This window comes from Tiliqua scincoides, chromosome 4 (genome assembly GCF_035046505.1).
Source record: "Tiliqua scincoides isolate rTilSci1 chromosome 4, rTilSci1.hap2, whole genome shotgun sequence".
Lineage (NCBI taxonomy): Eukaryota > Metazoa > Chordata > Lepidosauria > Squamata > Scincidae > Tiliqua > Tiliqua scincoides.
The window spans coordinates 33,514,773-33,539,403 of record NC_089824.1 but is presented as its reverse complement, the minus strand read 5'-3'; the positions used below and the strand labels follow the sequence as shown (position 1 = coordinate 33,539,403).

At 42.9% G+C, this 24,631-nt stretch overlaps 1 protein-coding gene across 1 annotated transcript; it reads left to right on the top strand.

Moving 5' to 3' along the window:
- Positions 1-12,336: 12,336 nt before the first annotated feature.
- MRPL53 (mitochondrial ribosomal protein L53) lies at positions 12,337-18,128 on the top strand. The gene is made up of 3 exons (XM_066625230.1): positions 12,337-12,452; positions 13,896-14,008; positions 15,155-18,128. Exons 1-3 carry the CDS (start codon positions 12,352-12,354, stop codon positions 15,280-15,282), a joined length of 342 nt encoding a protein of 113 aa, XP_066481327.1. The 5' UTR covers positions 12,337-12,351; the 3' UTR covers positions 15,283-18,128.
- The last annotated feature ends 6,503 nt before the right edge of the window (positions 18,129-24,631 follow it).

The following is a 24,631-nucleotide window of genomic DNA, read 5'->3' as shown; positions in this document are numbered from 1 at the left end:
ATTTGTTTACGCTATAATGCAGATGAGAAAGAACACTACAGATAAGAATTCACATTGAAACATCATTTTATATTAATATGCAGATATCATCATCAGAAGACATAACTATTATTAAGAAACTTACAGTGCAATCCTATTCATGTCTACTCGTAAGTAAGCCTCCTTGTGTTCAATAAGGCTTACTCCCAGGAACATGCGTATAGAATTGTAGCTTTAGTATTTACTTTGCAAAAAGAACTTTCCTGGCCTTTTTTGTGAAAAGTTTTGAATCACAACATGGAAATTAATTGTTCTGGCAACACTTGATTTGATACTTAGCCTGGCCAAATCCACAAGACGTCCCTGAGACATTGTAGATCTTAAATAATTCTTAATTCGCTTTAGTTTGCTAAATCACAGCTCTGCAGAAGCTACTGTTGCTGGAATTGTTAACAATATTCTTAAACTAATACAAACATTTGGAAACAGGTCACCTAGTCTGTACTCTGTTCACAAGTTCAACAGATCTAATGGTTTTAATTGTGCAGTTCCAAAATTGCTTTATGCACTGATGGTAAATGTTCCATTCATAACATGCTTTTCTATTCCCTTTTGAGGTGGAAACTCAGTTGTGATATATCCAGTGTCAAGGTTTACATTATGATCACTCCTCTCTCCTTCCAAATTCACTTTCACATGCATCTGTATGTCTATTTCTTTCTGTTTTTCATTTTCCTTTTTTGCATCTGCCTCTTTATCCAAACTCTGTGCAGAAGCACCCAAATCAATTTGGGGATAAGGCTTTCAACATCTTCTTCTTGTTCCAATTCTACAGGTGAGCTCAATGGAGAACTCTGCACCTCACCTAAACCAAAATAGTGTTTGTTGACCCCTTCCATGAGTTTCATCTCGTTCTTTTTTTTCTTTTCTTTTCTGGCCTCCTGATTTATGAGAATAAGACATTTTAGAGACAGACCAGACTGAAGAGAAGAAAAGCCACAAAATTTTTTTTCAGATGTTGAAAATGTTGAGGGAATATTTAGGATGCCAGCAAGCCACAAGAACAGATCTCAGCCCCTCTCTTACAGCTCAGAGCACAGGTCTGCCTCATGCACTAGTGTCCAAGCCCAGTAGGTGGCGCTGCCTCTTTGCCTTGTGGGAGTTGGAGGCCAGTTCCCAGAGCCTGCTGCTGAGTGCTGGCATTGCCTGGGATGAACTTGCCTCTGAGTTCCACTAGGCAAAGCAGCAGTGCTCCTGCTCTAAGCCACCACTAAGCTCTGAGGGAGGGGCGCAGGCCCAGTAGGCTGTAGTCTGCTGCTTTGCCTTCAGGGACTTGGAGTCCAGTTGGTCGAAGCTAGCGTCAGCATCCTGTCTCCCGTGCAGCAGTCTGCTGAGCTCTCAAGAGACTGTATCGCTCCAGGCCCTCTCCTCTAGCTCCCGTGCCCCCTTTCAGACCCTGGGCCCGGGTACAAATTACCCCCTTTACCCCCCTCTCCTAGGCCCTGGTGGAACCAGAAACATCAAGCAGATTCCAAGTTGTCTACAGTAATCAGTAAGATTACGCTGCATAAATATTTGCCAAATTGATGCCTGTGTTTACATAGAGCAATACACTGTAAATTTTAAAAAAACCACACACACACACATTAGGCTCCTAAATTACAATTTGCAGTAGTTTCCTAAACAGGCTGATTGGCTGACAATTATTTCAAATCATATGAGAAGATGCGTAATTCTGGGTTGATTCCTGTCTCCTGACAATTCTACTGCAAGTCTGTAGCTTTTGGTTGATCTTCATTACAAGAATAATGACATCAACACTATGGTCTTTTTTCCTTTTTTCATTGCCAAGATTCAAATAGCTTCTTGGTCATTCATTTCTTCATAGTGATGCCATGACACATAATCTGGAAGGGATTGCACACTGGAGTACTGAAGGGGATGTTCCTTGTTTTGCACATTGTTCACAGTAAAATGTGGTTTTTCGTATTATTTACTGCAACACATATGACTAAGGAAGGAATGTGCATACAAAATAATTGCCAGCAAATATGTCTGAGAATGACCCACTGATACTGCTTAACAGTCACCCATTCAAGGCAGAGCATTCCTTCTGCTATCTTGTAGTTCAGCATGTCAATACAGGGAGCTTTCCCTTCTATCCAGAGGCTTTCTGAGAATGACATACTGACCTACCAGATCCAGGTTTCACAAAAGTATTAAGAAGACATATAGGCTGGATAAAAAAATACTGTGCAACTAATTCTGTGTGCCCAAATGACTTTTGAGCTAGTTTTCTTGAACACTGCTGTCGACACGTCATGGGGAAAAGCCAGTTTTGAAACTAGGCAAACTTTCAAAAGCAGTCTGTGGCGTCAATGTCAGATCACCCCCGCCCACCTATTTTTCAAGTGTTGACAAGCTCATGACACCACTAGGGGTCATCCTGTGACCCCTTGCAAGACCTCATTTCAGAAATCTCAGATTTCTATACATATCCAGCTGGGCATACCTATGACACAAATTTCAGATAACAATAGCAAAAATAAGTGAGGAAAGTACACAAAATATGAATCACATACATTATGGCTCATACATATTGCCTGAATTACATACCTCTTAGGTCACAGAATATTCATCCAAGATAAGAGCACTGAAACTTTCTGAATATGTTCAGAAATGCTCTGTCTTAGCTGCTATTTGACTTAGGATCCAATCCTATCCAACTTTCCAGCACTGGTGCAACCGTGCCAACAAAGCATGTGCTCCATCCTGCAGTGCGAGGCCATCATGGACGCTTCCTCAAGGCTTCCTTCCTTATCTCAGGGCTGTTTTGTGGCTGCACTGGCTCTGGAAAGTTGGATAGGATTGGGCCCTTCATTCTTTAGTCATCCTTCTGTGGGTAGGGGGGCTCTTCAGGTAGTGGTATCTGCCTGAGCTCTTCTGTCATGAAGATAGATGTAAATAACTGAAAAGATGAAAAAATTCCTGATGGTCAGGGCGGTTTGGCAGTGGAACAGATTGCTGAGAGAGGTGGTGGACTCTCCCTCACTAGAGATATTCAAGCAGAGGCTCGACAAGCACCTGTTGGAGATGCTTAAGAGGATTTTCTGCCTAAGGTAGGGGGTTGGACTAGATGACCTATTAGGTCCCTTCCAACTCTATGATTCTATGATTCTATGAACTCATTTAATTTACGTGAAATACCCTGATCCCCTTTTATTCCCCACCCCCCACCATCCAGTAGGCCAACTGTTTTTTTAACGTATTTGAAAAAGCACTTATTAGTTCCCTTAATGTTGCTGGCCATATGTTCCTCAAAGTCTTTCCTGTTCCTCAAAGTTCCTCCTGACTTTTAACATTTCTTTTGCCAAAGTTTTTTTTTTTTTAATTCTCCTAATTAAGGCAAGACTTCTATTTACAGAAAGAAGCTTCCTTGGCCTTTATAGCCTCTCTGCTTGTTAGCCATGCTGGCATCCTCCTGGACATTGTAGAGCACCTTCCTCCTTTGAGGTATACATTCCAGCAGGGCCTCTGTTACAGTATTGTTTTAAACAACCTCCATGCACTCTTAACAGGCATGACCCTTTTTACTTTCTCTTTCAGCTTTTCTAACTAGCCTCCTCAGTTTTAAGAAGTTCACTCTTTGGAAATCAGGGGGTTTCAATTTCATCTTTGCTTGGCACTACGCGCCCCCCCTCTGCCCATGAATGTCAAAACCTAGCATAACTAAATGGCAAGAACTGAGAAACTAAACTGATGATCTTTGTATATGTATAAATAGGCAAAGGGTTTATTTCCCTTTGACCTGGCAATGGGTTTTTCCTTGATTGCAGCAAATTAGCTCAGTTAAATTTGAGAGGAACTGTAGTTCCATAGAAGAGCAACTGCTTGATACACAGAAGCTCCCAAGTTTAATCTCCAGATAGGGCAGAGAAAAATTCTTCAAATTCTAGACTGCCAGTCAGTGCCAATAAAAGTGTGCTAAATGGGTCAAGAATCTGACTTGCTATAAAGGCAGCTTCCTATGGGTCGATTTAGAAAGCAGAAGGGATGTGCCTGAATGAGGGCAAGTAAAAGTCTTCTGTTTGCCACGGTTTGGTGTCTTCCATTTATTTTCACACTGGACTTTCTTCATTTCTTTGTGAAACCTGAGATTCCGCCTATAAAATACGGCATGGATTAATGAATGATTTGCTTTGTTACATTGGCTCAGATAAATGTTTCTCAAACTGTGGGTCGGGACCCACTAGGTAGGTCACAAGCCAATTTCAGATGGGTCCCCATTCATTTCAATATTTAATTTTTTAATATACAGTATTAGACTTGATGCTACCATGGGATATGATTGCATTTGGGGAAATGTTAAAGATCTGCACTTTTAACAGGCTACTATGTATATTCTTTTAACAATGATAGTGAATGGGACTTACTCCTGGGTAAGTGTGGGTAGGATTACAGCCTAGGATTGTTAAAAAATTTTCTGCTTGCTGATGTCACTTCCGGTCATGGCATCACTTCTGATGGGTCCTGACAGATTCTTATTCTAAAAAGTGGGCCCTGGTGCTAAAAGTTTGAGAACCACTGGCTTAGTTTAGTTCAGATAAATCCCCATGTTTCTCTAAGCGGCAATGAAAGAGTTTGATGTGTTGACAGATGTTCAGCGACATATAGCCCCACACCCTGTCTCTGAACACAGTTGTTTGGAAGCAAGTCCCATCGATTTTTCAGTTGATTTGCCTGAATTCCCCATAGGCTGATCCAGCATCATTTATGTTGGCACTTAAGAAGACTTAGAAGACTTGATTGCACATTGTTAGATATTCCACAAAAAGGTAATTGAGATTTAGAAGGGCTTATGGCAGTGGATGAATAGCAGTCTGTGATTACGACAACTCTTTCTGAAGTATCTCATATTTTTTATATTGTCAAAGTTTCAGGCTGCAAAAGGCTGAAGAAGTCCTTGTGCATTTCCAGATGTATGTCTGGTAGTGCCAGCCAGCAATTACTTTTCCACCTGCAGTCACTTTCAGAACTGCAGTAATCCCTCCGCCATGTGGTGGAAACAGCACGATTTTGAAATACAGTGGACTGATCTTCCCCCCTTTGCAGCTACTGTTGCTATTGCAGTCTGCTATATCTGGGTGTGAGCCTCTCCAGAAAGATGGAATGGTAGCAGTAACAACAGTCATTGCGCTGCTGTCCCCAGCAAAAGGCACATTTTCTGCATTAAATGCAACTACAGTATTTTAAAAGATACGTGCACAATAGGTGGATGATGACATCATTTGAAACCCCCCCCCACTGCCAACGCAGAGTGAATGAAAGGTGTGGCAGTCCTCACCTGGAAGTGCCCCTTATGATATCAGTGGGGCTTTCCCAGAATAATCAGCTTCCATGACATTACCTTTTCCAGTGGCTGTTGCTGGTGTTTCTTCTGTATTTTTTTAAAGGTTGTGAGCCCTTTGAAGTCAGGGAGCCATTTATTGATTTATTTTACTATGTAAACCATTTTGTGAACTCCTGTTGTTGAAAAGCAGTATATAAGTATTCTTAGGGCCCAATCCGATGCTCTTCTGGTGCTGTGCAGTACAGCAGTGCCGAAACAGCCACTGCTGTATACTGAGGGACCAGAGAAGCAGCCAGAGGTCTCATGAGGTAAGGGAACATCAGTTCCCTTACCCTCTATAGAGCTCTGGTGACCCCAATGGGTCTTCTTGGAGCTGCGCCAGCTATTTAGCTGGTGCAGAACTGAGGAGATCTGTGTCAGGCTCCATGGCTTGGGAAGGGGGCTTAACATTTGGTGCCACCCTTTGCTGCTGTCCCCTCACTCTCCCAGGCCTAAACTGCACTCTGACCACCCTCCCGCCACCCAGTTTCATCCCTCCCCTCTTTCCCCAGCCCAAGAACACCTTCCTGCCACTCTCCTGCCAGGTATGGAGGCCCAGCTCCAAGTGGAGGAGACTAACTGAACTGTCCTACCTCCTGTTAATGTTCTTTTAGTCTCTCTCTTGCATGCAGGATGGCAGGGCCGGCCTTAGGGCTATGTGGCCTATGTCGTGACATTGGGCCCTGCTCTCTGGGGGACCACACACTGGGGCAGCAGGTGAATCTTCCACTGCTGCAGCCAGCATCTGGCAGCCTGGGAGGGCAGTGTGGCAAGTGGAGTGTGGGCTTGGTCACCTTCCCCTGGGACTCTGAAATGGGTCTCCTGGAAGTAGCTGGTGGTGACGTTATGTCACCACCAACTATTTCTGGGCGCCATGCTTTGCAGCACCACAAGCATCTGGCTGTTCGCGGCTGCAGTTTCCGCGACTGCCTGGTGAGTAGGAGGCCCCACGCGAGTGCCTCGCATGGGCCCATTGGTCCTGGGGCCGGCCTTGCAGGATAGTTGCCTGCACATCATGTTCTTCAGCTAAGCAGGAATATTCCTTAGTTAACAAGAAACACCTGTACTTTAGTATCTGTGAATATGGGGCGGGCACCTGTATAAGAAAACTATAGGAAACCTAAAATACAACATTTATATGTGATGAATTCAACTTGAAACAAAACAAAAGCCTGTTCAACTGCATGAGATAAACAAGACCTCCAAGATTTTGGATTTTAGCTAATGTTATAATGGAACATGCAACATGCCATCAATAATTCCAGATACCATAAAAATAGAGGCAAAAGAATTATGTGTAAATCTGCATTACTTTTCAAAAAACTTGTTGCTAAACACTCAGAAGACATGATAGCTTGGTGTAGGACTCACATTGTGGTGATTCATTGAAGCCACCAGATGACCACACCATATTTCAGAAGTCTTACTCAGGTCATCCCAAGTCAATATCATTATAGGTTATGCAAGCTTATTAGACATCTTGCAATTTAAAAATCAATTGAACAGTTCTCTTGGTGCAAAGTTTTTGTTTTTGGTGATGTAATTTCCTTGGAGACAGGCAAAAGGATGACTAACTACTGATGGAGGTTGTAGGGGAATTTTGAATTTCCCCTGGGAATACCCATTGTTCAACACATTAGTGTTGATTAATTTATAGCCTGGTATAGACAGAGGTGGCCATCAGTGCCAGATCTGGTAAGTAAAATCAAGTGCTATCATCCCTGTTTTTAAAAGAGACATGTAAATTTGCCTTAGAAAGTGACTCAGAGATTGCTTATACTGACACTGACAATTAAAATTCGGTCTACATGTTTCCTTACATAGTGCACAATGCTGCCAAAGTCAACTAGCTCTAAGTTAAGAGATTTCAGTGAAACAGATTTAAGCACAAGCCAACCTCTCCCATGAAGTCAATGAGATTTGACTGGATTATGCTCAACATTTATGACTCTATGAGAACTTCTGAAGTTTGGCTACCAAATGCTTGTGTACTAGTCACAAAATAGTTTCTTAACCTATTTTTTTAATAGAAATCGACCTGGGGACAGGTACGTCTCCTTGAGGTATGAAAACATTTGTTCCCTTATTCCACGTCGAGCCCTGGCAGCATCTATGGGTCTACCCAGAGCTGCACCAGCTCAATTGCTGGTGCAGAACCAAGTAGTCCTGTGTAAGCATCCTCTTTTTCAAGGACGTGCCCTCTTTTTTAGCCTCATGTCCTGGAAAAAAACTTAAATGTTCTCCTTTTCCTTGTAAGCAGGCAGTGCATAGCCTTCTTGTAATTAATAAATTATAGGTAATATAATTTTAAACTTAACAATAAGTAATATTGTGTAAAAACTAACCACATGAAATCAATAGATGAGTGTTTTTAGCTTTTGTTTTGTCATGTCCTACATTTTTCTTGGATGTCCTATGTTTTGGGGTGCCTTGTCCTCTTTTACTGTTATGACAACTGGTGATCCTGTGTGTAAGGCTTTCAGGCCCGAGAGGGGGATTAAGATGCAGCAAAGAATTCCTTCGCTGTGCCTACCTCCTCCCAGGCCTGAACTGCCTGAACTGCCCTGCTCTCCCCTCCCTGCTCTCCCGTCCTCTGGCTGAAACACACTCTCCCCTCCCCTATTCCACACTCCCAGGTGCCTGCATGTTGGACTTACCCCAATTGGCAGTCACTGCTCTGACCTTGGGAGACCCAAGCATCTTTAGCATGATGTGGCGAAAAAAGTAAGAACACATACACTAGTACCTATCGAGTACCTATCTCAAGTCATTTGAGTCTGGACTAATTTTTAGAGTCACTGGACCTGAGTTCTGAGTCGAGACAGGGTCAGTGATGTCCACAACTTGAGTCAACTTGAGTGGTTGAAAACAGTGTTTTTGTATGACTCAAGTCAACCCAAGTTGAGTGCTCATCCCTGGCAATTACTAGTTTTTCCCCATTATTTTCTCAGTAATGGGGAAGAAATGACCTCTCTACAACCAGAAAAGGAATAACATCCTTGCAACCTGATCCTTTGAGCACTTTGTGGTTTTTGCTGTGTTTGTGTTTTGCCTCTTCCAGGAAGGAAGCAGTTAAACATATGCGTGAAAATGACCTTATTTCTTCCAGCCATCTGAAAACCTTGGCTGAATACACAACAAAACATTCTGGCCATGTCTTGCCTCTTGTCTCTGTGGGATGGATGGTCCCGAGGCATCGTATATCTTTTGCAGAGAAAGACATACCAGGTCATAAATAATCAATACCAAATGATACATCTTGGGCCCGAGACACCTGTAACACAGGTTGTCAGCAAGTGTATCAGCAACAAGATAAGAGTCAGGAACAAATTTAGTGAAATGAAAAATGGAAGGCTAGAGCCGGCAAGTGTGAAGCAAAATAAACTATATGTTAGAAACCCAGAATATTTCCAAACATGACAGCTGGGAAGTCTTTCTCTGGCTAAGAATATTAGATTAATATAAACATGAGAAAAGGAAGGGAGCAATGCTAAGGAGCAAGGTTTCTAAAGATAAGACTGCACTATTTAGGGGCTATAAGTCAATGGTACAACTATATGCTTTGCATGCAGAAGGTCCCAGGATCAATGCCTGGCACCTCCAGGTATGTATGACTGGGAAAGACTCTCATCTGAAAACTGGGAGAGCTGATGTCAATCAATGTAGACAGTACTGATCTAGTGCAGTTTTGTTTGTTCATATGTACAGGTTTAAAAAAAAGTTAGATTGCTCCTTAGTCTTTCAGTGTCAGTATGAAACTACACCTCCGTTTTGCTCCCACCGCCTGGCATGGCTCCGAAAGGGAGGGGGTGTTAGCACAGTGCGTTCAGGCGCCTGCAAAACTTTGTGCTTTGCACCCCTCTAACTATGCCACTGCTGGCAAGGCATTGCTTTGCAACTCAGCAGCTCCTTTTGCATTCCTTATGTCTGCGTCATGTTCTTGTGATCTTTCACAAAGTAGCTGTAGGCATCATTTTCTTTTAGGTCAACCTGGGGTGCTTTGAAAATAATAAAAGACATTAATAGTCTTATTGGCATCCTTCAGTCTCGGAAGACTATGGTATCGCGCTCTGAATAGTGTTCTGGAACAGAGTGTCTTCTCCAGTGCGCGAAGCCTGGGTAAAGTAGATATGGAGGATAGACTGTTACCCATGCAGCAAATCCCCCCTCTCCACGTCGCTAAAATGGTCCAATGGAAAGGCAGAAGCCAATACGGTTGGTTCCAGCGGCGTCGCAGGAGTTGCCAGAACGTGACTGTGTTCAGCCATGAACTGCCTCAGGGACTCCGGCTCCGGATTTTGCCTCAAGGTTGACTCCTGAAGCCTTTTCCATAACTGGATGTAGCCACAAGGCAGTGGAGGTTTGGGATCAGAGTTTTCCTTCTCTCAGATGAGCTGCCTTCCCAGGCTAAGGAGTCCCATCTACTCGGTGGCTATTTAGTCGCCTCTTACGACAAGTACAGCCAAACTGAGGGCCTATTCTTATTCCTCAGCCCTCAGGGGAATAATAGTAATGTGATATGTTTATATCTAATTAACCCATTTTTGCTTGGCCCACAGGTGTACACATTTGTTCCCTGTTGCATATATACAATGTTGGGCAGAATTAGCTTAAATATATAATTAAATTAGTTTTTAGTGGACTACAGCAGTTGTGGACCTACCATTAGGTCCGATGGGGCCAACGCTCCAGGCGTGAACCACTAGGACCCGCAGAAGCCTGTCTGAGGCTCCTGATGGGGTCGGAAACTGCACTTCTGGTTTTCTGGAAGCACAGTTTAAAGCGTCAGGGAACCTCAGAGAGACTTCCCCAATGCGTGTTAAGGTCATGCAAGTCTCCGTGAGCCTCAGGTGAGATGGAGGGGTGGATTTTCACAAAGGAGGGCAGCGACAGCCCATGGGGGGGGGCTGCTACCATGGACCTTTGCCTCATCTACAGGGAAGTCTGCTGCTGGACTACAGTCCACACATCTGATGTGTGGGGCTCTAGTCCAGGACAGCTTCTGCTTTGAAAACAGCACAATCCTATGAATACTTCAAAGTCCCATATGTTCAGTTTGGCTTACTTCAAGAAAGTGTGCATAGAATTGTTATTCTTTAGGGTGCCACAAGACTATTGTTTTAATAGTACTATGTATGGTATTAGCAAATATTTGACTCATGATGTAAAGCGTGCTTCCTGCCATCTTGTGGCTGATAGGTGAATTACATGGGCTGAATGAGCTGATTCTTTTCCATTTTGGACTGCAGTCCTATACATTGAACTCACAAGCTCTTGTTTCTGAAGAGACCAGGTTTGTGCTGCCAAGCAAGTTCAGAGCTTGAACTTTTTTAGGTGCCCCAGGTGGTTACAGTACATGCGTAAAGAAGAATGTTCAAGAATCTTTTGCAGTATTGGAGCTTAACTCACAGTTCATGAACCAGTACGGTTTTGCTATTCTGCATCCTCTTTAAATGGGAGCCTAGTGTACACCTCTCTTATGTATCTGATGTTTTTCCAAATGAGAGTTTGGATTACTTGTAGAATTATAATAGTTAATGTACAAAAGAATCCACAACATCATACAGTAATTTAATATAGAATTTTGTAGACCTTACTTTATCATATTTACTGTATATTTATTTTTGTATATTAGCTGTTTCCTAGATCCTTAAAAACTATGATATTTTCTAGGCACGTAGGACTTTTTTCCAATGGCAAACTATGCATACCATGGCTGCTATATGATTATAACATAGCCTGAACCATATAATATGGCTCTGGAGTTGGACTTAGACCTGGAAGATCCAGGTTCAAATCCCCACTCAGCCATGAAGCTTCCTGGGTGACCTTGGGCCAGTCACTCTCTCTCTCAGGCTTACCTATCTTACATGGTTCTTGTGAGGACAAAAGGAGGGAAGGAATGGTATGTGCTGTGAATAGGGAAGGTCATTTATTAATAGAGTCATTGGGGGATGTGAGCCTCCCACTGGCAGCATGGTGTGCCAAGGCACTGATGGTGTACCTTGACAATTCTAGCACCTTATCAGTGTGCCATGAGATTAAAAAGGTTGAAAATCGCTGCCTTAGAGAAAGGGCATTATAAAAATGTGAAAATAAATAAATATATACTTGAAACCTTTTAAATAAATGATTTGAATTAAGTGGGATTTACTATTGAGTAAATACTCTTAAGATTGTGGTATTTCCACTGAACCTCCAGAAATCTGATACCCTGATAGATCTAAATAAGTTTGCATTGTATTGAGAGAATGAGGAGTGTGAGAGTTTGAATCGTCTTAGTTATTTTGAACTCTGTTAGTTCAAAATTAGCCTGTAATTGTACTATCAATAATAATAATTTCTAACATACTCATTAAAAAAAATCACACCTCTTTTCTGCTCCTTTCCCCTATATTTATCTGGATTTGCCACTGCCTGACTTTATTCCTTTAAGAAAGGTGAAACATTACAGGGGGAATGTTTGGGGAGGTGTGAGTCTCTTTGTTAGTGGTTGTTGTGTTTTTTTCTGCACTTTGATACTAACTTTTACTTTGCTATATATTGTTTTTTAAATAATATTGTAAAGTCTAAGGTTGAAAGGTGGAACAGAAAGTATTTCAAATACATATATATGGTACACTATCAAGACACAGAGCTGGATAGCACTGGAAAGACCACATGCATGCAAAAATGTCTTTTCACATAAAATCTTTCTGCTCTTTGGGGGGGCAAGGTATCTCCTGAGACCCAGAAACAATCCGGGTGTTGGTGTCCCACTGTGTTACAGCACAGCTTTGGTTTGTGAAGCCGACAAAGTTCAACGCAGCAGCAACTACAAAAAATTTTTCATAAGCACTGGAGACTGCAAGGCAAAGCTAGCAGAGCGAAAGACTACATTTCCATAAGAGCTTTGCGCGGGCGCAGGTCTCGTTCTGGGAATGGGCTTCTGGGAATTGTAGTCTTTGCGCCCCATTCAGCGCCTTCTGCGGACGGAAGGGAAGATGGCGTACGTGCTGCCGCACAAGGCTGGAGTGGCGCTGAAGCAGGTGAAGAGCGTCCTGGTCCGCTTCTGCCCCTTCGAATCCAACGTGGAAAGCACCAGGTGGGGAGCGCCCTCTGCTTTCTCCGCGGGAAGCAAGGCTCTGCACAGCTGTGTGGAGTGGAGGGTGGAAGATGCACTGGGGGGAAGTTCTTGCACAGGAGTCCTGCAAAAGAAAAGGTGGCAACACTTTTACTGTCTTAAATGCATAGGAGTCCTCTGCAAGAGAAAAGGTGGCAGCAGGTTTAGTGTCTTTTAATGCACAGGAGACCTCTGCGGAAAAAAAAGTGGCCACAGGGTTAGTTTCTCCCCTGCAAGAAAGAACGTGGCAAGACTTTCAGTGTGTTCTAAATGCACAGGAGTCCTCTGAAAGAAAAAAAGATAGCAACAGTTTTAGGGCACAATCCTAACCCCTTATGTCAGTGCTTTCCAGCACTGACATAAGGGCAATGCAGCTCTGAGGGAAGGGAACAAGCATTCTCTCCCTTACTTTGAGGAGGCCTCTGTGAGAACCACCCAACTGCAGGATGCAGCACATGTCCCATTGGTACCGCTATGCCAGTGCTGGAAAGCACTGACATAAGGGGTTAGGATTGCACCCTTAGTGTGTTTTAAATGCACTGGGGTGCAAGAAAAAAGATGACAATGGTTTTAGTGTCTTTCAAATGCCGCTGTTTAATTTGGCTTATTAACCTCTGTTTTCATAATTTTATGAGCGCTGTACATATTCTTTAATTTTGGGTGCTGCAGTATCCCACTTTGGAAAGCCCTGGCCTATACAGTACATACACACATATATTACACAGTTTAGAAAATAACATGTATGCAAAAAATGCACCATGTCGTGTAGTTATGTGTTGCAGAGTGGTTTGAGCAATTGGTGAGGCAAACTACTTGCCTGCTTGAGCACCCTCTTGCCTATCTTGTGTCTAGAAACTGAACTGCAACTCTTCTTGGACTCAGCCATCCAAGATCTGTGACTGAGTTCCTTAGGTGATAATCTTCCCTTGTTCTTTGTGTTGCATTGGGTGTCTTTAGATGAAGAATTTATTTGTGAACTTTATGTTGAAAAGCAGTATATAAATACTGTTAATAATAATAATATTTTCTGCTTCTGGTTATGTAAATCAAGGGTGTCAAACTGATATCATATAGAGGGCTGAAGTTAGCATTCATGGTGCCTGCTGAGGGCCAGAAGTGATATCATTAAGCAGAAGATGGCCATAAATAAGCACTTTATTCTCATATAAAAACTCATTTGCAGCAAATGACCACAGAGAAAATGTGCAAATCTTGTTCATATTTTCAAGATATGAGAGAGCTCAATTATCACTCTGGGAGAACTCAATTAAAACAGAACCTGGATAAATCGGTTTTGGGGCCTGCATTCGGCCCATGGGCCTTAGGTTTGACACCCCTGACGTAAATGATGTTACTGATTTTTTAAAAAGCAAGTATGTGCTTTGTAGGTTTTCATTATCAGTGTTTCCAAAATCCTCATTTCAGAAATTTCCTTTCGTGTTTATATGCAAAGAAAGCCTCTGCATCCAACAGCAACTGTGACTTAAAAACAGACATACGACACGATGGATCCGAACCAGTAATAGACATCAAATTTGGTGAGAAAGTTATTCTGTTTTATAAACCTAAAGCAGGAAAGACATCCCATGTGACAGCTGAGGCCACTAAAACCATTTTCTTTGATATCCCTACCCAAAATATTCTCAAGAGTGAGAAATTCCACATGTTGTCTCTCCTTTGAATTATGTATATACAGTAGAGGTTCAGTTACCCAACCTTTGTTTATATGTTGTCGTGAAAGCAGGCAAGATTTCAGGTCCTGAGAAAAGGGTCAGGATACCTCCTGTGACAGTGTGCTTTGAGGCCACTAGATGGCCCAGTGTAGCTTTGAAAATGTTATTGTTATCCTGGAAATGAAGTTATTGAGGTGGGAAGTTTAGGGCAGCAGAGTTACACAGTATTGGCTGGGAGGTATTCATTGTAATAGTGTCAGAACACAGGATAAATGGGCTAGAGTTTATTCAGATTTGACACACAACTGCAGTCTTCAGCAGCAGTCCTGTTTTCTTTTGCATGGACAGCTTGTATGTTTCAATAGTCCCAGCCATTTCCAAGACCTTGTCTGCATGAGTTGTGTGGCCACTTTTGTTTGCCAGCGGCTACTTCCTTTACCTCAGAGACTGAGAATGTGCCTTCAGATCATACATCTGGAATTTTCTAGCCTGCCTGTTATATTTACAATGTGCAGGAAGACATTTTAAAATGTTTAAAGAGTTCATTTGAGCCAGTAACACAGAGTGGCAGCCACAGTTTTCTCTAATCCAGAATAAGAGAAGCAAGTAGCCAAAAGCACAAACTGGCAACATGTGTGTACATTTTTTTAGGTACACTTGGGACTCCTGGATCCTGCCTCGTCTTTTATTGCTGTGTGGTATTTCTGGTTCTTAAAAGCATGTTGCAAAGAATGACTTGTAGTCGCCTATGTTATTAAAAGTAATCATTTCAAGTTTTAGAAAACAGCATTGCAGCGATAGGAGTGGTCTCTGGGCAATTCATTTGAATGTATCTGTATTTAATATTAAATTTCAACTTTAATTTATATGTTTAGGAATGAATAAATGAACATTCATTTGCCTTTGTTATGCAGAACAATAAACCATCACTCATGGCTTTTACTCCCCCTTTTATTGCTCTGTATTGCTTTATTTATTGCTCTGTTTCAAATTGTGGTATCTCCATTACAGCTGATGGTGACAGACTAATTATGAAGGGAGCCAACTTGACAGTTAAAGAAATGTTACATGCGTTCAACTCTAGATGTGAAGTCAAAGAACTTGCTGCTCAAGAGAAGACTCAGAAAAAGAGTGTCTGAAAGTCAACAAAGAAATAACTAACCTGATTCATATGAAAATCAGAATTAACCTGTTTAATATGGTGGACACTTTACAATAAGTAAATGAAGCAGTTATGGACCACATCTAACAAATAACTGAATAATTGTATTGAATGTCTGGTTAAAGATAAACTCAAGACATGAGAAATGTTTTCATGTATCTCTTGTCCAAACACTCAGTATTGGTTACAAAACTAATTCAAAAAGGTGGAGAGCCCATTGCATGTAATCAAGTCTTTTTTGTCATTCAGTGGATAAATTGCTATTTTTGTGTCTGCAAATGTTAATGATTAATAAATACTTATTTAAATCAACGCAAATACAAAAAGCAACACATTTACTCAAGCCAGAATGTTCCAGGTTTCCTTCTGCAAACATCATGAATTGCTTTTTCAGTAGGTACAGGATGTTTGCTTGAATACAGTATTCAAAACAAATGGGAACCTTGTGCAGACTGATTAGAACAAGTGTTTTTAAGGATTATGGTTCTTGCTGTCCAGAAGATAATACAATGTAGCAAAATTCTTTATTTTAGTAGTCATCAGCAGTACATGAATCGTATTCATTCTTCCCCCTTTGGGTGATACTAAGAAAATTAGTTAACTCAGGGTGGAATCCTAACTGCATCCTATGCCAGCCCAAGTTCCTTGGGCCGACCTGGGAGGGTCGCAAATGTGCCGTAAAGCATATTTGCGCCTTCTCGAGGGGAAGCCAGACTGGCGGTCTGAGAAGTGCCGGCCTGCGGAGGCTGACTTAAGCCTCCATGCTGGCTTCCCCCCAGCTCCTTGCATTGGCTCAGATGAGCCAACGCAGGCAGAGAGGAGGAAGGAGGCTTTCCTGGGTGGTGGGCGGCCCTGGGGGCGGGTGGGCAGGGAGCCAGAAGCTCCGCTCTCCTCGGATTTATACCACCTCCAGAGGTGGTGCAAGTTTGTGGAGACCCATCGGGGCCAGCAGTCCTTAACCAGGGGTAAGGGAAAAAGTTTCCCCTTGCCTATGGCTAAGCCACTTCTGGCCACAATCCTGCGCTGGATACAGCACCAGCCTCCTGACTTGCCTGTTCCAGTGCAGGATAGGATTGCGCTCTGAAGGCTCTTTCTTGAAATTAAAGCAACATAGTATGAAGGCATGCCTGATCATTCAGTTCAGAAGAAAAAATGAACAATTCTGAGAGGGGGTAATTCTAGGTAAAGTAACATTATTGCCTTTCTACATCTAGAACATTTTAAATTTATTCCTTATTTGAACAAATAACAAGTTTGTTGTTTTGAAAATATAGGGCATAATTCTACCGTTTCAGGAGTGGCACAAAAATGGAAAAGAACTGTATCATAATTATTTTGTATTTGAACCAATGAAATAAGGTGGCAGTCTGATCTTTGATCTTCAGATTTAAAACCTTGATCTAAATTTAGTATCAAACATATTTACATGAAATTGTTGTTTGGAAAATATAAACAGCAAGAAAACACAAGCAACAACAACTGCCAATTAAAAGAAAAGTGAACGCAATAGCGTGTTAATTTTCAATTCTCAAAATTGTATAGGTTGGCATTTATTTTACATATGAGACATTCATTTTAAATAGTAAGGAAAGAAAAGCTACTTATTTAAAAACTATTTGTTTTTGTGAAACAAAACTAAAAATTACTTTTGTCAGTGAAAATGGCTGCACTGGAGCACAGCAGAAAAGAATAGGTACATCTGTGATTAGTTGGGTTTGTGGCATTATAGTTCAGTGAGGCTGCATTTCAGTGACGGAAATTGCAAGGAATTGGAAAGAGGCCAGGGAATGTTCAAGATATTCCCTTCCATTTTAATTTCTCCTCCGGCTGTGTGTTTTGTGTCTTTCTGGAGACCAAGTCCACCTTTCTGCCTCTCTTATAGTGCAACCCTAAGCACATCTATTTGGAAATCTCATTGTATTCAGTGAGGCTTACTCCCAGAAAATCCCAGTGTATAGGATTGCATCCTTATATTGCTCTTGGGTGCAATGCATATTTGTATACTATCTGTGCGGAGAGTCCCTGAGGTTTTGTTACAACCAGTTTCTCACCCAATTAATTTCAAATTACCCATATTAAAAAAAAAAAAACAGGTTTGGAGATTGGTGTGGGAGGTAGAATCCACTGAGCAACTGTGGGGGGAGTGTCAGGTTTTTGGAGATAAAGTATATCTCATGTAGGATTTTAGCTCTCTTTAGTTCAAGAGCTTACCCCTTTCCCCAATTCTCGCAAAGGGGCAACCTTCTTCCCTAATCTGCCATTCAGACTTTTTTTGTTCCTGTGGTTGCATTCTTTGTGCTCACCTGGCTCAGGTCCTCTATCTCTTGATTTGCTTCCTCCTTTGCCTAGGGCCGCTGTCAGATTAATTAGGGTAAATGACGTACTAAATTACACTTCTGAGAACTAGATGTACTTTGTTACAGCAGTTTTGAAAGTTCTTTATAGATGCATCCAGTAGCGTTATTGTTTTTGTACTGTTTTGTACAGTAGCGTTATTTGTTTTGTTTTGTTACTATTGTAACAATAGTATATATTGTTTTTTATTCAAAACAAAAAACAAACAACTCTGCCTTCAAAGTGATACAGGAAATTGGTTTTGCAATGTAAAATTAAGCAAGGCAACTGGTTTGGAAAGTTGACTCAGAGATATTCATAGAAACGACTGGGATTTTTGTGTTTGCCTTAGCTGCCTAAATTTTAAATTACTTATTTCATATGTTTATATTGTATGAAATGTTGTTTCCAAACTTTCAGGAGCTTGTTTCCAAAATGGTTAATTCATGGCAAACAAATTAAAGCAGTGTGATGTGTGTGTAGTGAAAACCACCTATCATGGTGCACCTAGTTCACTTGTGTTTTTCTTCAGGCCCATTCTGATCTGCATTATAAGGTCTTATTAGTAGTATTGGGAGTGGTTGAGACTTGACATTAATGTGGAAGGTTACACTAGATGGCCACAGTTATTCCCCCTGCTACTAAATAGTTCTGTAAATATGTACAAAACTGTTACACAAGAGATACTTTTCATTCATTCCAGTTCATATCAGTTGGGTGTCATTGGATTCTAATTCTGTTCCAAAATTCTAGAGACTGGTGACTGAATTTTCTAATTCATCTGTGGAAACAATGCTGTCAGGTCATTCTCACATCAGTTTTGAAGAAGGGTAACTGAGGCCTGAACTACATGTTTATCGGGGCTCCCCTCCTCCCACAGGTCCCCAGCTTACCCAGGGAGAAGACTTCTGGGCCAGAGGATCAGGGAGGAAGCCGGTGGAACATGGGGCCACCTCCCCATACACTGCCTGGGCACTCCTGTGGGCAGCAAAGCGCAGCAGAGGAACACTGTGCGCCGAACCCCCCACTTCTCCCTCCGCCTTGGAGGAGGGAGGGGGGAGACAGGACACAGGCCATTCGGCTGCTGGGCAGCCGCCCCTCCCCCACCTTGGGGGAGAAAAGGAGCACTCCCTCGCCCAGCCAGCTGGGACCTGCCTTGCCTGGCAGGGCACCTGGCTATGACATCAGGAGCCCACAGCTGGGCCTCCCGACATCATCTGCAGAGCTACAGGACCCAGGTGGGCAGGGCCAGCCCACCCCCCAAAGGCAGAGACCAGAGCAGTGGCAGCAGCCTTCCTAGCCATCTCAGGAACAACCCTGGCAGCTCCAGCTGAGAGGAGGTGGGAAGGAAACAGAGAGAGGAAGGGGAGGAGTTGTGGTCATCCCAGGGGAGGGCAGTCCCAGAGACAGGCCCTTTTTGTACCATACCTGTGAGGGAAGGGGAGGGGCCAAAGGGGAGGGGTCTGCCCTACATGAACCTGGAGGCCAGGGATGACAAGGCAGTTGGGAGTTAGAAGAGCAGGCAGGAGGATCTGCTGACAGCAGCCCCTGTTCCTGACTCTGGCAAATGCTGCCAACCCAAAGAGGGGAAACTGGGTGGCACAACCCCCTCTTTCTTCTGGGGAACTAGTCTGAGGCTTCCACAAGGGGGCCCTCCCCACAGGGAGGCCTCACAATGTTATTCTAGATATGTCATTAAGATACAAGATATGTCATCTAGATATGTCATTAAGATACAATCAATTTTCATTAGCTGCTGGGATTAGGTTCGTGGAAAATCTAGGAGATACTGAATCAACAGATACCAACTCATTGATCATGGATTCAGTGGACTTAGGGCAGAGGTTCCCAAACTGGGCATCATAACACCCCAGATAGGGAAGCAAGCCCTCTTGCTACCTTAAGGGGAGGGACGAAGGCTTGGTGGATTCTGGGGCCTGTGTTATGCCCATGCCTAGTCACTTCATTTGCATGCCAGCTATTGACTGGGATGGTGTTCAAGGTACAACCCTATGAATACGATACCATCACTTTGCCAAACAGAGAGATGTATTTCAAGTTTAAGGATTCAGTAGGAAAATGGATGATGGCATACACATACCCATTTCCCTGGGCATGTGCGGGCATTCCCATCATGCACCTTTGTGTCCATGTAGATGGACATTCTCATCTATGCACCTTTGTGAACCAGCAGCTTTGTTAAGGAGAACAGCTGCTCTGAAGCTTTTTATAAAATTTAGTTCTGAGAAACCCTAAAACATGGAAATTGGGTTTAGAAGTGTGGCAACAGACTATTTTATTATTAATTATCCATCATGCTTCGAAGAATAAGAACATAAGAACAGCCCCACTGGATCAGGCCATAGGCCCATCTAGTCCAGCTTCCTGTATCTCACAGCGGCCCACCAAATGCCCCAGGGAGCACACCAGATAACAAGAGACCTCATCCTGGTGCCCTCCCTTGCATCTGGCATTCTGACATAGCCCATTTCTAAAATCAGGAGGTTGCACATACGCATCATGGCTTGTACCCCATAATGGATTTTTCCTCCAGGAACTTGTCCAATCCCCTTTTAAAGGCGTCCAGGCCAGTCGCCATCACCACATCCTGTGGCAAAGAGTTCCACAGACCAACCACACGCTGTGTAAAGAAATATTTTCTCTTGTCCGTTCTAACTCTCCCAACACTCAATTTGAGTGGATGTCCCCTGGTTCTGGTGTTATGTGAGAGTGTAAAGAGCATCTCTCTATCCACTCTGTCCATCCCCTGCATAATTTTGTATGTCTCAGTCATGTCCCCCCTCAGGCGCCTCTTTTCTAGGCTGAAGTGGCCCAAACGCCGTAGCCTTTCCTCATAAGGAAGGTGCCCCAGCCCAGTAATCATCTTAGTTGCTCTCTTTTGCACCTTTTCCATTTCCACTATGTCTTTTTTGAGATGCGGTGACCAGAACTGGACACAATACTCCAGGTGTGGCCTTACCATCGATTTGTACAATGGCATTATAATATTAGACGTTTTGTTCTCAATACCTTTTCTAATGATCCCAAGCATAGAATTGGCTGCCTTTACTGTCGCCACACATTGGGTCGACACTTTCATCGACCTGTCTGCCACCACCCCAAGATCTCTCTCCTGATCTGTCACAGACAGCTCAGAACGCATCAGCCTATATGTAAAGTTTTGATTTTTTGCCCCAATGTGCATGACCTTACACTTACTGACATTGAAGCACATCTGCCATTTTGCTGCCCATTCTGCCAGTCTGGAGAGATCCTTCTGGAGCTCCTCGAAATCATAAGCAAAAACCCCTGTCTAAATTGCTGTCAAAGTAGCAATCCACATATTGGTGTTATAATAAAAGAGAAGCAAAATGTAAAATAAAAATTGTTTAGGCTAGTTTAAAATGTTCCCCTCTCTGACTTGGAAATTAGAAGTGTCTTTTGATCTTGTGGAAAGAGTGTCCCTGGAATGAAGAAGATTCCCTATAGTGAATCTACAGCCTGCAGAGAGAATGATCTGGGCTGGGCCTGTAAAGACAACAGAATGCCCAGAAATCCTTTGCAAAACTGTATGGACAAAATGAAGACAACTGTATAGAGTACATTCTGGGCTATTGAAATTGTACTGTATAGAGTACATTCTGGGCTATTGAAATTGCTTTGCAAGGGATCAGCCTGAAACTGAATATAGTACTTGTTCATGAAGAGTATAGCAGCATATAGAATTCATTGTGACCTTCTGTCCAGAAGGTGCTATCGTGTGAACTTTTGTCAATGTCGTTAACAAGGAAGCTTATTTCTTCCTAACACCACCTGTTGAGACTGTTTTAAACAAAGCCTCCTTATTTGTTTAAGGGGAAAAGGTCATACTGTTCCTCCATCACCGCAGGGCAACTCCAGGGCAAATCCATGAATCTGTGCTAAGAGTAGATGTGTCAGAGTAGGAGCCTCCCTGGAGGAATGGCAAGTATCAAAGATTGTGACACACAGGAAAAACCTGCTGCAAAGTATCTGGGAGACATGGAGGCAAGAAGCTTAGGGATGATGCTTGGGAGTGTCAGTTCCACTCACTTTACATCATTGCTGAGTGTATAAAACTCCCACTTGCAGCCTCTTCAGATAAGCTGTCATTATACTACATATATATGTGCTTTAAATTCAGATATATTTAAAGCACATGATAATATGGTCATTATAATAATTAATACATATATATTTTATAGTATATTAAAATATAATTCTATTTAATATATATTAATATGTGGACACAATCAACATGGTGTCATGAAACTCCATTTGTCAGCTAAAATTTTGAAACAAGTAGTTTCCTCAATCATATAATTTCATTTAGAAATTCCTATGCCACCCTTCAGAAAACTGTCTTATGGTGAAATACATATGAAAAAGCATAAGTAATATGAAACTAAACTGTGAAAGTCCACAGCTTGGGGGTCCACCTGGTCCCACAGCTACTCCTGGATTCCCAGGTGGCAGCTGTGGCCAGGGGAGCCTGTGCTCAGCTTTGGCTGTTGTGCCAGCTGTGGCTGTACTGGGATCATGCAGACCTGGCCACAGTGATCCATGCCACGGTTATATCGAAGTTAGATTATTGTAACACATTCTATGAGGGGCTGCTCTTGAAGTTCAGGAACTGCAATTAGTGAAGAATGAGGCTAGCATAGTCACTGGAGGTAGGCTGTTTGACTGCGTCGGGCCGCTTCTCCAGCGGCTTTACTGGCTGCCCATTTGTTTCTGGGTGCAATTCAAGGTGCTGGTTTTTACCTTTAAAGTCCTATACAGCGTTGGGTCAAGGCCAGGTTATCTGAGAAACTGCCTACTTCCATATACAATAATCTGGCTCATCCCCTCAGGTCATCAGAGAAGACCCTTTTACGAGTGCCTCTGCCCAGAGAGGTGCATGGTGTAGTAACAAAAAATAGGGTCTCAGTAGTGGCAACAACATTATGGAACTTCCCACCCCTTGATTTACGAATTGCCCCTTCCCTGGAAACTTTCTGGCAAGGCCTGAAGACATTTCTTTTTAGACAAGGCTTCTGAATTCTCAGCCTTTTTAACAGCTGGTTTTTATAAAATTGCTGTGGATGCTCTTTTTATTAATGTCTTATCACTGTTTTTAAGTTGCTGTTAATTGTGTTTTAATGTTTTAATTTGTGTTTTTAACTGATATTTTATATTTTTGTATTTCTGGACATTGCCTTGGTCCCTTTGGGGAGAAAGGTGGGATAGAAATACAGTAAGTAAGTAAATTAAAACAGAACAGTGTCTCCAAAAATGTGGGTCAGGATCCACAGTGGGTCGCAACCTGATTTTTGGTGGGTTGTGAACCCATAAATCGCAACCTGATTGTTGATGGGTCATGAAACTGAAAGCTGAAAAGGAAAATGTATTGAGACTGATAAAAAGTGAAACTGAGTTGAACATGCGTGTTTACTCATTAATAGGCAATCATGCCTCAGTCTTCCTTCCGACAGGAGCCGAGGGGCATCCGGTTCGGGACTCCTCATCCCTATGGGATGAGGATGGGGAGGTTAGAGAACAACAAGACAAAGGCAGGGTAGGAGAAGAAATTGGGAAAGGTAGGGAGATGGGATGTGATAGACGGTTTGGCACAATGAGAGGATGCGGGGACAAAGGAGCGAATAAGCAGCCTATCCTGGGGCATTCCGTGTATAAATGCTTTTATGCGAATGCCCGAAGTCTACGAGCAAAGGTGGGAGAACTGGAATGTCTGGTGACAAGGGAAAATATTGACATAGTGGGCATAACGGAAACCTGGTGGAATGCGGAGAATCAGTGGGATACCGCAATCCCGGGCTATAAACTCTACAGGAGGGACAGGCAGGGGCGTGTTGGAGGTGGTGTGGCCCTTTATGTTAAGGAAGGGATAGAATCCAGCAAAGTAGAGATTGAAGGTGGGTCCGACTCCACCGTAGAATCTCTGTGGGTTAAATTAACAGGCTTGTGCAGCGATGTAATACTGGGGGCGTGCTATCGTCCTCCAGACCAGAAATCTGATGGGGACCTTGAAATGAGGAAACAGATCAGGGAGGTGACAAGGAAGGACAGGGTTGTAATCATGGGGGACTTCAATTATCCTCATATTGACTGGGTCAAATTGTGTTCTGGTCACGATAAGGAAACCGGATTTCTTGACGTGCTAAATGACTGTGGCTTAGATCAGCTAGTCACGGAGCCCACTAGAGGACAGGTGACTCTGGATTTAATTTTGTGCGATACGCAGGACCTGGTTAGAGATGTAAATGTTACTGAGCCATTGGGGAACAGTGATCATGCTGCGATCCGTTTTGATGTGCACGTTGGGGGAAGAATACCAGGCAAATCTCTAACAAAAACCCTTGACTTCCGACGGGCGGACTTCCCTCAAATGAGGAGGCTGGTTAGAAGGAGGTTGAAAGAGAGGGTAAAAAGAGTCCAGTCTCTCCAGAGTGCATGGAGGCTGCTTAAAACAACAGTAATAGAGGCCCAGCAGAGGTGTATACCGCAAAGAAAGAAGGGTTCCACTACATAAGAACATAAGAACATAAGAACAGCCCCACTGGATCAGGCCATAGGCCCATCTAGTCCAGCTTCCTGTATCTCACAGCGGCCCACCAAATGCCCCAGGGAGCACACCAGATAACAAGAGACCTCGTCCTGGTGCTCTCCCCTACATCTGGCATTCTGACTTAACCCATTCCTAAAATCAGGAGGTTGCGCATACACATCATGGCTTGTACCCCATAATGGATTTTTCCTCCAGAAACTCGTCCAATCCCCTCTTAAAGGCGTCTAGGCTAGACGCCAGCACCACATCCTGTGGCAAGGAGTTCCACAGACCGACCACGCGCTGAGTAAAGAAATATTTTCTTTTGTCTGTCCTAACCCGCCCAACACTCAATTTTAGTGGATGTCCCCTGGTTCTGGTATTATGTGAGAGTGTAAAGAGCATCTCCCTATCCACTCTGTCCATC